The sequence below is a fragment of the Myxine glutinosa genome, chromosome 2 (assembly GCF_964187855.1).
Source record: "Myxine glutinosa chromosome 2, kmMyxGlut1.1, whole genome shotgun sequence".
Taxonomy (NCBI): Eukaryota; Metazoa; Chordata; class Myxini; order Myxiniformes; family Myxinidae; genus Myxine; species Myxine glutinosa.
This window is the reverse complement of record NC_136262.1, coordinates 15,387,016-15,402,234: the sequence shown is the minus strand read 5'-3', so window position 1 is coordinate 15,402,234 and position 15,219 is coordinate 15,387,016. Positions and strand designations below refer to the sequence as shown.

At 46.0% G+C, this 15,219-nt stretch overlaps 1 protein-coding gene across 1 annotated transcript in view; it reads left to right on the top strand.

Moving 5' to 3' along the window:
* Positions 1 to 15,219, top strand: part of NOL6 (nucleolar protein 6) — a 51,596-nt gene that overhangs the window by 33,400 nt on the left and 2,977 nt on the right. Inside the window, exons 23-24 of the mRNA XM_068108666.2 lie at positions 5,485 to 5,685; positions 8,275 to 8,376. Coding sequence (XP_067964767.2) covers positions 5,485 to 5,685; positions 8,275 to 8,376 — 303 coding nt within the window. The remainder of the gene's footprint in view (positions 1 to 5,484; positions 5,686 to 8,274; positions 8,377 to 15,219) is intronic.

Here is a 15,219-nt window from a genome sequence, read left to right as displayed (position 1 = left end):
GTATTTGCTTTCTCCTCTGAAACTACACACACTATTTTGATGAAACTTGACCACAACCTTCATCACCTGTGATGTACCAAAGTTTATTCACACTTGTTGCGGACTTCTTGGAATGCACCGAGATTGCCTTTGGCCGGATGAGCCCTCCATTAAGAGAAGGCAAGTTGTTTCATAGTAATTGTCGCACCACAGGATTCAGTGTACCATGGGTGGGAAGGAGGGGAGGTAATTGAAGATGAAATGGGATGAATGTGTGCATGAGAGCGCAGGTTTCTGTGGTAGAATTCCCAGGCTGAATTAATGTCAGGGGCGGTAGATATGGGAGACCAGTCCAGAAGAGAGAAGGCTGCTCACATTCCTTGCTTATCTACTCGAGTTGAATGCCAGATTCGCCGGCATTGAGGCAGCTCCCTGACAATAGCCAGAGATGTTGACTTTCACAGGATGTTTTTGTCATATTTCACAAATTAGGAAAATGATGATGACCACAAATGGTGTTTACCATTTGGTCATTAACACCATTTTATCACAATTAAATTATCTACTTTAAATCTTATTTGTATGTGATTTCCATCATGCCTCATACCTTCTACAATAACGAATCGGATCACTACAACAATCAGCAAGTGATTGATCAGATGTCACATCATGACTGTCATTGTTACAATAGGTGTTACCTTCCACTGAAGTTCGTTGTATTGAATCAGAGGTCAACTTTCGGTCATGTTCGCAATCCCTCCTTGAAATGTTCCCTCCTTTAAATCCGTGTCTTGTGTAGAAAAGAAAAATAATCTCAGAAAGACGCGTCACGACTCGGCGCTCAAAAAAAATCTGCAAAAGTGAATATCTGAGACTTTTACCCTAAAAGCTGGAAATTTACATCCGATTGCGTGTCGGCGTCCTGCTGGCTGATGTTGCTGAGAAAAATAAACGGGACTTTACCTTTTATTTGGAAAACTATGAACTGTGAAGAATTGATTAATTAACTCTGTCAGACCCTCCTGAGCTGCCCCATGATGCAAATAATGATCCTCTTCTGGTTAAACTCCCAAATTCCAGGCTGACTGCACATTCATCACTTCTCCAGTTTGTGGAACTGCCTTCCTGAGGCTTTTCTGTGTCACTCTTCCGGACAGGGCTTCCAGGAGCTGCACTTCCATCTCATCCCATGTCATCACTCATATCTTCCCATGCCATTAACCCTTCGTAATCCAACTCATTTACTTGCAAGTTGCTGTTTCCTCACCTCTCTCTCTCTCTCTCTCTCTCTCTCTCTCTCTCTCTCTCTCTCTCTCTCTCTCTCGCTCGCCCCCCCACCTCCCCCATCTTTTTCTTGTTCGTCGATTCCCTTGCTTAATGTGGCCCCACTCTCATTTTGATGCCATTGTACCCGAGCTGTCATCTCCCCCTTTCATAAGCCTCATTCTAATATGGGAAGAAAAATATCAATATGTCTGAGTTTTGTTATTTTCTGTTGAAACATTTATCTCTGATCAAACAAATATTTGGAATTTTTCCGCTTGAAAAACGAGTCTCCTGCCTTTCTTTGGATCAGGTGCGGCTTGCATACCAACACATTGAAAGCATCCCCCGATTGGACAATTGTAGCAAGCAGCATAACCTTGCTCGATGCACAGCTTGATAAGACAAAGATAATATTATTGATAATTCTCACTAACCTCACATAACCTCACATATATTCATAACTTCACAAAGATAAAGATAATAAGCCTCACTGCAAAATATATTAATACTGGCTGAATGCACCCGGCGTTGCCCGGGTTCTTTTTGAATGAATTTAATCTTCTGTACATAGGTCTGACGCGAGCCCAGTATCAGTTCGTGCTCAACGATTCCTTGTTCTTTCTTCTGTCGGGCCCCGCGAAAGAGAATTTTGAAAGCATGTCTTGCAATCAGTCAGATATTCCTATTAAGTGCATAAGTTGTACTTCAAGATAAATTTTTAAAAAGAAGAAGATTTATTGCGAAATGGGCCCAGCCCGGCCGAGGCGGCCTCGACCGGCCTCACCACCTACCCTATAACCTTCCCGGGGCCGTCCCGACATTTTTTGTTTTAGAGGTTTCCTCCTGTCTTTCACCGTTCAGGAGATTAGCACGTGCAGACAAACAAACAAACAAAAACTTTCTTATATATATATATATATATATATATATATATACATATGTATATATATATATGTATATATATATATATATATATATATATATATGTATATATATATATATATATATATATATATATACATACATACATACATACACACACACACACACACACACACACACACACACACACACACACACACACACACACACACACAACCGTAGTGGTCAACCGTTTCAAAGAGCCCTCTCCCCCACTCCCATCCACACTTCCTGCCAAATCTCGCGTCCAAATGCCGCACGACCTGTCAAACCTCGACTCTGATTCTGCAACTGGACCAGACGGCATCAGCCCACGGGTCCTAAAATCCTGCTCTGCCGCTCCATCTCACCCTCTCTCTGTTCTCTTCACCCTCTCTTTTGCTCAAGGTCATCTGCCATCTGCTTGGAAATCAGCCAACATTACCGCTTTACACAAAGATGCCAAAACAGATCCTTGCAACTACAGATCAATCAGCCTGCTCCGAATCATCAGCAAAGTCATGGAATCCATCATTGCTTCGCATATCAAATCCTTCCTCTTCTCCAATGGTTTGATCTCTGATCATCAATTTGATTTCAGACCAGGTCACTCTACTCTGGACATGCTGCCTCTGCTGTCTCAATGGATGGAGGTCCTCGATGTCCCACCTTTAGAGGCCATTTTTCCCCGCAGAGCAAGGGTTGGCCTTGTTCGGGCACCGTGGTCCCCTTTTTGAAGCAATGTTTTATGGCCGGATGCCCTTCCTGCTGCCAACCCTCTTAGTCACCTCTTGCGACACACAGGAAATTACCAGTGAGCTGGTACTCATTTTGCCGACCTCGGAAGGATGACAGGCTGAGTCAACCCCCCTGGAGTTAATTCAGCAATCGACCAGGATTCGAACCCAGGATCCTAGGATCCCAAGCCGGCACCCTAACCGATAAGCCAACACCAGGCTTCAGAGGTCCTCAATGCCAAACAGGAAATCAGAGCTGTCTCCCTTGACGTATCACGTGCTTTCGATACTGTCTTGCACCCCGCCCTGCTCACCAAACTCGCCTATGCTATCCATGGAAACCTCCGCGCATGTCTTGCGGACTTCCTCACCGGTCGCAGTCAACGTGTGGCCCTGAATGGATTTCTCTCATCTCCCCTTCCTGTTCAGGCTTGAATTCCTCAAGGCAGTGTTCTGGGCCCTGTGCTTTTTCTGGTCTTCATTAATGATCTCTCCGACTCTCTGGAAAATCCTCTTTCTCTTTGCTGATGACTCCACTCTCTGTCGCTCCATACTTCATCCCTCAGATCGGCAGGCATCAGCCTCTTCACTCTCTGCAGACCTGGACAATATCACAAACTGGTCAAGCAAGTGGAACATGTCTTTCAATCCTGACAAATCTCACACTCTTACTATGTCTCTCCGAAAAGACCGACTGGAAAACCCTCCCATCTACTTTCTCAACAATCCTCTCCAAGAAGTTCTGTCACTCAAGCTTTTGGGTCTCTCTATCTGCCATGATCTTTCCTGGGAAAACCAGATTTCCAAGCTGGCCTCCAAAGCCAGTCACCGACTGGACATCCTCCGTCATGCGAAGTCCTTCCTTGGCACACCTGATCTCCTCACCACATACAAGGCTTTAATCCACAGCTTGATGGAATACTGTTCTCTCCTCTGGGCTGGTGCTCCTGCCTCACACCGAGCTTGGCTTCACGCTCTAGAAACCAAAACTTTTTTCTTCTTTTTTTTGTATTCAAGATCGAGGCTCGTATGAGAGCTAACATTAATCACAAAAAAAAAAAACCGGACACATAAAACATGCAATGAAGGGAGCGGGAGACAAGAAGGGGAGAGAGGGAAGCACACAAGCACAACAACAGAAGAGAACAGGGACGTCGGTAGATCTGTGGAAGGGGGAGGGCTGGGTGGAGGAGGGAGGGGTACACGGTATAAAGCAAATGAACACTACTCGGAATTTCAGGAAAGAAGTTGGGGATTGAAAGGTGGATTTGGGGTGTTTTAACGGGGGTAGAAGAGATTAAGGTTTTGGATGGGGGAAGATAAAAGAATGTGGTGAACAGCTGTTTTAAAGACCCGGGGAGGAGTGGGATTGAAGAGAGTGAGGGAGTTTGGTCCAGAGGTGGGAGAAAAGAGGAATGAAGGAGTGAAGGTGAGCAGAGAGTCTTGGTTTTGGCAGTTTAACCATAAGAGGGTTGCTGGCAGATCTTGTGCATCCTGCAGGAATATTTGGGGGACAGAGCACAGACAGAACAGGGGGAGCAAGGCCGGAGAGGAGTCTGTAGAAGACAGAAAGACCATCAGTCTGCCTGGAGAGAGACAGAGACAGAGACTTCTTTCCTGGAAGTCCAAGCAGTGTCCATGTGTTTTATACCTCTCCCATGCCTCCCCCAAGCCCTCTCCCTCCCACAGATCTCCCGATGTCCCTGTTCCCTTCTGTTGTTGTGCTTGTGTGCTTCCCTGTCTCTCTCCATCTGGTCTCCCGCTCCCTTTATTATATGTTTTATGTGTCCGTTTTTGTTTTTTTGTCATTAATGTTAGCTCTTACACGAGCCTCGATGTTGTATACAAAAAAAATAAATTTGCGCCACCGAATTCGTTGAGCGTTACACTAATTAGCACCACCGTCTCATATTCAATTCGACCGATTGAGCCTGAGACGCATAGCGCGCACTGTCTTTATGTGTGGGTGGTTTCTACCGGCGCAACCAATTAATACCCCAACCGGGCTACCGGGCTTTTCCTTGTCACCAATGAAGACCACAGCAACCAGAATTCACCTCAACACCGCTTGTGTTTAATTATCAGAACAATTGTCACGGGGAAGGAAACGGGGAAGCAATCGATAGCAATTATGTTCACCACCATCTCAGATCATCCCCAATCCAAAACTTCAATCTTTTTCTCCCCGTATGAACCCACCTCAAGCCCCACATCTTTCCAAATTTCCAGTCTTTCCTTCTTGAGAGTTTGCTTCTTTATCCTTCTTGTCCGCCCCGTGTGTCCTCCACTACTCCCCTTCGCCTCTTTCATCCCCACATCTCTTATTTGTCCAAGTCTCCTTATATATTTGTCCCTCATTCCTGCTGTTGGTGTGTTCCTCATCCCTACCTCTTCCCCCCACACCTCCCTTTCTTCTGACCAAAATGAACGAATTATATTTTTCTTTTTTCTGGAGTGGGACGGGGTGGGGATAGCCCGAGTTAGGTTTTATGTAATTGCATTCATTACATCATCTAGTTCTAACAATAACCATCTCGTACCATTGTTCACTAAACCCATTATCACTGTTTGATACAATATCAATAACCCTGTATTTTCACAGCAAGCCTTCCGCCCACCACTTTCTCTGTACGACGCTTTGATATACTTGCTGCCCTGGCACCTGCCTCGTCATGCTGAGGCTTTGGATAAGCCTGCTGTTTTGTTGCCCCGAGGAGTCCAGCCCGCACCATCTGGCCTCAGCCTTCCACAGCTCCCTCCTGTGCAGTATGATCCTGTGGAACAGTTCTTGAAAGAGCTCCGGGTTGTTATTTCATGGCACATTTTAAATGTCTTTAATTTATCACAATAATTGAATTGTTGTACACCGCTCCTTTCCTATGCCATCTCCAGGCACTGCATGACGTCATTGCCGGGCACCGAAGGGGGCCCTGCAATGACGTGCGCTGAAAGGAAATACTCAGTTTTCACTCCGGTTTCTTTCTTGTTTGTTACTTGCAAAAATCGAAGATTTTTCAAGTATATTGGTTGGTCTTGTGTGTTATTCTGTCTGTCTGCCTGTATGTCAGTGGCTTACAGGTCACAATTTTCAACCGATCTTCACAAAACTTCACCAAATGGTGGAGTTGGTCATAAGCAAGAAGCCTGTTGTTTTTGGAGTCAAAAGGTCAATAGGTGAACATAGGCCAAAGGTCACCAACTTTATCAAATTTCTAAAATGCTCAATTTTCATCCTATTGACTTGAAGTTTGAAGAGGATTTGCATGTCTGGTCACTGAATTCAACCACCAAGCATTTTTTAAGTCAACATCGGCCAACAACTTATTTTAGGGACTTCGCAAGTATCGTGCTATGCATGACATATTTCTTGTTTTTTTTTTTTGTTTGTCCGGGCGATATCTCAGCCATCATTTGAGCTACGAAGCTGAAATTTGGGCACAATAGTGAGCAAGTACTTTGTCAAAAACAGTATTTTTTGTTTTTTTATTAATCAATTAATTGATGAGTTTCTTAATTATTATCGATTAATTAAGTACTTGTATATTGGTTCACGAGTTATGAAACAGTGACCACTATATTCGTCATGGGGTGTGTCTGTCTGTCTGTCTGTCCGCAGCATAACTACCCGATGATGTCATCCGATCTTGATGAAACTTGGGTGGGAAGTTGATATCATGATCTAGTTGTGTCCTGCCTAGAGTGAGCGTATTGCGCCCATTGTGGGTGGAGCCACGCCCGAAAAAGATTTCTTTTTAGGGGGTAATCGATTTCAAGCTACATCTTATCCGAGGGGTTTTGTGGAATCTGACAGGGGTTTCGGTATTTGGTTCGGCCAATGTCATGTGTCTAGCCACACTGAGCTCGATTTTTCATTTTCGCCCCAAGGTCAAGATCACAAGGTCACGGAATTTAGAAAAGTCAATTTTTGATGGTTTTATTACATTGTTCGCTTCCTGATAGGGTGAAATGTCGTACATGATCTTATATTATCACATACATCATGAAATACAAGTTTTCCAACAAATTTCAGAATCTTTGACCTTTGAAGGTCACAAAGGTCAAATTTTCAAAGTTGTCGGAATCGAACCAAATTTTCGGTATTGTGTAGCTAACTAACCTCATAACTGATTATACATTATTTTCTATCTCATTTCAAGGTCAGTAACCTTCGTTTTGACATTTCAAGGTCACAAAGGTCAAATTTTCAAAGTTGTCGGAATTGAACCGAATTTTCGGTATTGTGTAGCTAACTAGTCTCATAACAGATAATACATTCCTATTTATATATTTTCAATGTCGGTTTTGACCTTTGTCATTGAATACCGCTCGCTCGTGAACCATCATCGTCTCCTGACTTGTTTCTTTTCTCTTCTGGGCAATATCTCAGGCACATTTTGAGCTAGGAAGCTATTTGGACATGCCAATGAGCAAGTGATTTGGCTGTAAAGGCTATTTTTGATTTATTAATTAATCAATTAATTATTTAATTGTTCGATAAATTATTAAATTAATTTTTTTATATATTACAGATTCAGATGAAATGGTGGTGCTTTATGTGTTCTATTAGCCAATTGATTCATTATTTGATTTTTTTAATGATTATTATTTATTTATTTTCATTATTAATCATTTCTTTATTTTCTTTCTCATCTGGGCAATATCTCAGGCACGTTTTGAGTGAGGAAGCTGATATTTGGACTATACAATGACCAAATGATTTTGGCTGTAAAGGGTATTTTTGATTTATTGATTAATTAATTAATCGATCAATTATTATTTGATTAATTAATTATTAATTTTTATTATTATTAATGGCTCATTTAATTTAATTTCTCAAAGTTACATCTTCGGATGAAGCACCAGTGGTTTAGGAATGCTATTAGCCAATTGATTAAGAAAATATTTTGTGATCATTATTTATTTATTTTAATTACACAATTAATCAATCAGTTATATTTATTGTACAACTCTCCCTCCCAATACCTTTTCTATGTGCTGCACAGCGGCATCGCCGTGCCCGAAGGCTCCCCGGCAATGTAGTGCTGGAGGATATTTATTTATTTGACATGGAGGCGGTGTACTTTGAATGAATCTGTAGTTGTTCTTTCTTTTATTGAAGTATCTGAGGCTCAAAGTGGAGCTGCCACACACACACACACACACACACACACACCTCACACACATGGACATGCAGACGAATATGCGAGACACAACACAGGTCTTTTATATGAGACAAACAGCCACTGAGCCTGGGGGAAGAGCGTCGCTTCCCCGGGCACTCTTGGCACCAGCGACATCACAACAATGGCACAGCTTTTTTCACCGCATTTTGCATTTTACCGCATTTTGTTTGATTCTTGTTCAATCAGAACTTCTCTCTGTCTTTCCCTAGGCGGCCTACGATGACTTTGCCTTGTTCTTCCACGATCGCCATGGTGGTGATGTCATCGGTGTCCTCTGGAAACCACAAGCTTTCCTGGGCTACCCTTTCAAGGTGCAAATAGACTTCACATTTACTTATCATTTTGCATTACTCGTGTGCCCATTGGTCCCGTTGTACCAAATTTTCATTGGACTTCACCACCTTGTAGCATACCTGCCTGGCGGAATTGGTGGGGAGGGGGTCTTTTGGGTCTTTGGGGACTTTTTCGTATTCTGGGTCTTTTGGGTTGTCGGACTTTTTGGTCTTCTGCCTCTTTTTGGTTATCTGGGTATTTTGGGCCCGTGGGGACTTTTTTTTCTTCTTTTTTTCTTTTTTTGTAGACAACATTGAGGCTTGTGTAAGAGCGAACATTAAATCACATAGAAACAAACTGACACATAAAACATATGATAAAGGGAGCGGGAGACTAGATGGGGGAGAGAGAGGGAAGCACACAAGTATAACAGTAGAGAACAGGGACATCTGGAGATCTGTGGGAGGGAGAGAGCTTGGGGGGGAGGGGGCATGGGAAGAGGTGGGAGGGGGTGGGAGAGGTACAAAACACATGGACATTGCCAGGACTTCCAGGAGAGAAGTTGGTATTTCAAAAAAGTGGATCTGGGGTGAATTAATGGGGGTGGAAAAGATTGAGGTCTTGGATTGGGGAAGATAAGAGATGGTGGTGAACAGCTGTTTTAAAGACCTGGAGAGAGGAGTGGGATTGAAGAGAGTGAGGGAGTTTGTTCTAGAGGTGGGACAAAAGAGGAATAAAAGAGTGAAGGTGAGCAGAGAGCCTTGATTTTGGCAGTTTCACCATAAGAGGGTTGCTGGCAGATCTTGTGCCACCTGTAGGAATATTTGGGGGACAGAGCACAGACTCTGCAGAGCAAAGACAGACCACCAACCTGCCTGCGGTGAGTGAGTAAGTGAAAGGCCCTCGGAGTTGGCTTCATCGCGGGAGATTCCAATGATTCTGAAAGCTTTGGTTTCAACAGCGTGAAGCCGAACTTGGTGTGAGGGAGGAACACCAGCCCAGAGGAGTGAACAATATTCCATTGAGCTGCGGATGGAAGCCTTGCATGTGGTGAGTTCAGGTGTGCCAAGGAAGGAATTCGCACGACGGAGGATGCCCAGTCGGTGACTGGCTTTGGAGGCCAACTTGGAAATGTGGTTTTCCCAGGAAAGATCATGGCAGATAGTGAGACCCAAAAGCTTGACTGACAGAACTTCTTGAAGAGGATTGTTCAGAAAGTAGATATGAGGGTTGTCCAGATGGTCTTTTCGGAGAGTGAGAGTGTGAGATTTGTCAGGATTGAAAGACAAGTTCCACTTGTTTGACCAGTCTGTGATTTTGTCCAGGTCTGCATAGAGTGAGGAGTCTGCAGACTGTCGATCTGAGGGATGAGGTATGGAGCGACAGAGAGTGGAGTCATTAGCAAAAAGATAGAGATGATTTTCCAGAGAGTTTGAGAGACCATTGATGAAGACAAGAGAAAGCACAGGGCCCAGAACACTGCCTGGGGGAACTCCAGCCTGAACAGGAAGGGGAGATGAGAGAAATCCATTCAGGGCCACACGTTGACCATGACCAGAGAGGAATTCCGCAAGCCATGCATGGAGATTCCCATGTATACCAGAGGAGGAGAGTTTGGTGAGCAGAGCGGGGTGCCAGACCGTATCGAAGGCACGTGATATGTCGAGGGAGACAGCTCTAACTTCCTGTTTGACATTGAGGACCTCCATCCATTGTTGAGACGGCAGAAGCAGCATGTCCAGAGTAGAGTGACCTGGTCTGAAACCAAATTGATGATCAGAGATGAAGCCATTGGAGAAGAGGAAAGAGGAAGTATTTGATATCCAAAGCAATTATATATTCCATGACTTTGCTGATAATTGGGAGAAGGCTGATTGGTCTGTAGTTGCAAGGATCTGTTTTTGCACCTTTTATGTGTGAAGCAGGAATGTTGGCTGAGTTCCCAGCTGATGACAGTTGACCATGAGCAAAAGAGAGGGTGAAGAGAACAGAGAGAGGGTGTGAAAGAGCGGCAGAGCAGGATTTTGGGACCCGTGGGCTGATGCCGTCTGGTCCAGTTGCAGAATCAGAGTCTCAGATTGACAGAAACTTCTCCAAATTGTCAGGAGAGGAGGACACAAGAGTCCAGGAGTAGCTAGGTACAGTGGGTACAGAGAGAGAAGGGTTTGGGACACAAGATTTTGAGGCAAACATTGAGTTGAGGCATTCAGCTTTTTCACGTGTGGAGTCAGCTGTGTAGACATTTGAGGTAAGCGAGGGGATGGAGGGGGAACAAACACCAAAAACAGATTTGACCAGACGCCACCAGGATTTGGAAGAGGGAGACAGGTTTGAGAGTTCTGTCTTGATAGTGCAGAGATATTGTTTCCTGGCTCTCCTGAGGGTGGACACACACTTGTTTCGGGCTTTGCTAAAGGAAATGAGATTGCCTTCCGTTGGATTTGCTTTCCAGGAGGCGAAGGCAAGTTGTTTCAGGGCAACTGCCTCACCACAAGATTCCGTTTACCATGGACGGGAGGAAGGGTATCACAACTGAAGACGAGATGGGATAAATCTGTGCGTGAGAGAGAGCAATTTACTTTGGAATAATTCCCAGGACGAGTTCATGTTGGAGGCAGTAGAGATGGGAGACCAGTTCAGATGATTGATGGCTGCTTGAAGACCGTGCCAGTCAGCCTGAGTGAAATGCCAGACTCGTCAACGCTGAGGAGGCTGTCTGAGAATGGTCAGAGAGATGTCCACTTTAACAAGCATATGGTCAGATTAACCGATTGGAGCAGAAGAAGAGCACCAGACATTTGCAGGGAAGTTTGTCATAACCAAGTGTGGGAGAGAAGATGCTCCGTTGAGTGAGATCCGGGTTGGGAAATTGACAGATTGTGTCAGTCCCAGTTGGTCACATAAGTCCTTTGCTGAGGTGTCATGGCTGGTGAGAGAGGTACCCACACCCAGCCAGCTGGCATTATGACAGTTGAAATCACCACATATGAGGAAGAGAGAGTTGGGATGAGTAGATCGAAGTTGGTCCATGTTATCAGACAGCGAGATGTAGATGGAGTCATCACTGATTGGTGGATGGTTCAACACACATATGAACAAAAGGTGGGAGCGAAGGGGAAGCCATAGCCAGAGGTACTCCTGGGGTGAGGTGGAGAGAGGGAAGTGCAGGGAGAGTGAGGAAGAGAGTTTTTGATAAAGATAGCAACTCTCCCTCCAGGACAAGGCGCAGGTCTGTCATACCTGAGCAGGGAGTAACCAGGGAGAGATATTAAGGACTCGGAGACATCTTGAAGGAGGAAAGTTTCTGTTTAGCAGATTACGTCTGGTTTGTCAGAAGCAACCTGCATGGAGAGATCAATCGGGTTTGAGGTCCATACCGTTAAGGAAAAGGAAGGGAGAGCATCGGAGGGAGGGGAGGGGGGGAGGGGTACGGTAAGATGAGTAAGAGGAGGAGGTTGGGAGAGCTGTTGAAAGTGTGTCAGAGATTTCAGAAGAGCTCGGAGAAAGGGAAGGATGAGAAGGACAAAAGGTTTGATGATGATTGGGTGAGGCACAGTGAGGTGTTGTTTGAAGGGGGGGGGGGAGGACAGAGCGAGGAAGAGGGTTGGAGGAGATTGAGGTAAGAGTTGGAAGGGAGAGGAAGTGGGGAGGATGCTTTGATGAGGAGGGGTGAGAGGGGAGAATTGGAGAAAAAAGGGGGGAGGGGAGAGGGGGGAGTTTTTAAGGGCAGGGGTGAGGAGGGAATTTGGGAGGGGTGAGGGGTGAGTTGGGGGGGAGGGGTGAGTTGGGAGGGGAGGGGTGAGTTGGGAGGGGAGGGGTGAGTTGGGAGGGGAGGGGTGAGTTGGGAGGGGAGGGGTGAGTTGGGAGGGGAGGGGTGAGTTGGGAGGGGAGGGGTGAGTTGGGAGGGGAGGGAGGGGAGGGGTGGGGTGGGAGGTGTGGGGTGAGTTTTTTTTTTGTTTTTTTTGTATACTGAATCGAGGCTCGTGAAAGAGCTGACATTTACTTCACAAACAAATCAACCAGACAAACAAAATATATAAAAAGAGGGAGCGGAAGACAAGAGAATGGGAAGCACACAAACACTTGAGAGCACACAACATTTGAGAGCAGGGAGATGTGTGGGAGGGAGAGGGCTCGGGGGGAGGAGGCGTGGGAAGGGGTGGGGGGGTGGGGGGTGGGAGAAGTATAAAACACAAGGACACCAAGGACTTCCAGGTCAGAAGTTGGTATTTCAAAAAGTGGAATTGGGGTGAAATTATCGGGGATAGAAAAGATCAAGGTTTTGGATGGGGGAAGATAAGAGATGGTGGTGAACAGCTGTTTTAAAGACCTGGAGGGTGGAGTGGGATTGAAGAGAGTGAGGGAGTTTGTTCCAGAGGCGGGAGAAAAGAGGAATGAAGGAGCGAAGGTGAGCAGAGAGTCTTGATTTTGGCAGTTTAACCATAAGAGGGTTGCAGGCAGATCTTGTGCGACCTGTAGGAATATTTGTGGGACAGAGCCCAGAGAGAGCTGGGGGGGCAAGGCCAGAGAGGAGTCGGTAGAAGACGGAAAGACCACCAACCTGCCTGCGGTGAGTGAGTGAAAGGCCCTTGGAGTTAGCTTCATCGCGGGAGATTCCAATGATTCTGAATGCTTTGCTTTCAACAGCGTGAAGACGAGCTAGGTGTGAGGCAGGAGCACCAGCCCAGAGGGGAGAGCAGTATTCCATTGAGCTGCGGATGAAAGCCTTGTACGTGGTGAGGAGCTCAGGTGTGCCAAGGAAGGACTTCGCACGACGGAGGATGCCCAGTCGGCGACTGGCTTTGGAGGCCAGATTTGAAATGTGGTTTTCCCAGGAAAGATCATGGCAGATAGTGAGACCCAAAAGTTTGAGTGACAGAACTTCTTGGAGAGGATTATTCAGAAAGTTGATGGGAGGGTTGTCCAGTCGGTCTTTTCGGAGAGACATTGTAAGAGTGTGAGATTTGTCAGGATTGAAAGACATGTTCCACTTGTTTGCCCAGTCTGTGATTTTGTCCAGGTCTGCAGAGAGTGAGGAGGCTGCAGACTGTCGATCTGAGGGATGAAGAATGGAGCGACAGAGAGTAGAGTCATCAGCAAAGAGATAGAGAGGATTTTCAAGAGAGTCGGGGAGATCATTGATGAAGACCAGAAAAAGCACAGGGCCCAGAACACTGCCTTGGGGAACTCCAGCCTGAACAGGAAGAGGAGATGAGAGAAACCCATTCAGCGCCACACGTTGACTACGACTAGAGAGGAAGTCCGCCAGCCATGCGTGGAGATTTCCATGGATACCAACAGAGGAGAGTTTGGTGAGCAGGGCGGGGTGCCAGACCGTATCGAAGGCACGTGATATGTCAAGGGAGACAGCTCGAATTTCCTGTTTGGCATTGAGGACCTCCATCCATTGCTGAGAAAGCAGAAGCAGCATGTCCAGAGTAGAGTGACCAGGTCTGAAACCAAATTGATGATCAGAGATCAAGCCATTGGAGAAGAGGAAAGATTTCATATCTGAAGCAATGATGGATTCCATGACTTTACTGATAATTGAGAGAAGGCTGATTGGTCTGTAGTTGCTAGGATCTGTTTTTGCACCTTTTTTGTGCAAAGCGGTGATGTTGGCAGATTTCCAAGCAGATGGCAGATGACCTTGAGCAAAAGAGAGTGTGAAGAGAACAGAGAGAGGGAGTGAAAGAGCGGAAGAACAAGATTTTAGGACCCGTGGGCTGATGCCGTCAGGTCCAGTTGCAGAATCAGAGTCGAGGGTTGACAGAAACCTTTCCACCTTGTCAGGAGGAAAGGACACAGAGTCCAGGAGCAGCTGGGTACGACTGGGTACGGTGGGTACAGAGAGGGATGGGTTTGGGACACAAGATTTAGAGGCAAACACAGAGTTGAGGCATTCAGCCTTTTCACGCGCGGAGTCAGCCGTGTGGCCGTTTGAGGTGAGGGAGGGGATGGAGGGGGAACAAACACCAGAAACAGATTTGACCAGACGCCACCAGGATTTGGAAGAGGGAGACAGATAAGAGAGTTCTGTCCTGAGAACGGATAGATATTGTTTCCTGGCTCTCCTGAGGGTGGACACACACTTGTTTCGGGCTTTGTGAAAGGAAATGAGATTTCCTTCCGTTGGATTTGCTTTCCAGGAGACGAAAGCAAGTTGTTTCTGGGCAATAGCCTCACCACAAGATTCCGTGTACCATGGACGGGAGGAAGGGTATGACAACTGAAGACGAGATGGGATAAATCTGTGCATGAGAGAGAGCAGTTTACTTTGGAAGAATTCCCAGGATGAGTTGATGTCAGAGGCGGTAGAGATGGGAGACCAGTCCAGATGATTGATGGCTGCTTGAAGACCATGCCAGTTGGCCTGAGTGAAATGCCACACTCGTCGACGCTGAGGAGGCTCTCTGAGAATGGTCAGAGAGATGTCCACTTTAACAAGCACATGATCAGATGAGCCGATTGGAGCAGAAGAAGAGCAGCAGACATTTTCAGGGAAAGCCAGCAGAGTTGGGAGGGGAGGGGGGAGTTGGGAGGGGAGGGGGGAGTTGGGAGGGGATAGGGGAGTTGGGAGGGGAGGGGGGAGGGGGGAGTTGGGAGGGGAGGGGGGAGGGGGGAGTTGGGAGGGGATGGGTGAGGGGTGAGTTTAGGAGGGGAAGGATGAGTTTGGATTTTAGAAAGTGTTGGACGATTTATGGAAAATGAACATTTATTGCAAAATGAGTTTCTTGTGATTTTCAAGTCAGAGATCCATTTGAAAACGTTGGAGGAGGGGTGGAAGGCAGATGAGTTTAGGGAATGTAGGAAGGAAGAACTGTGAGAGATTGAATTTTTATTTGAAATTAAGAGATTTGGTGAGCAAATTGAAAGCAACC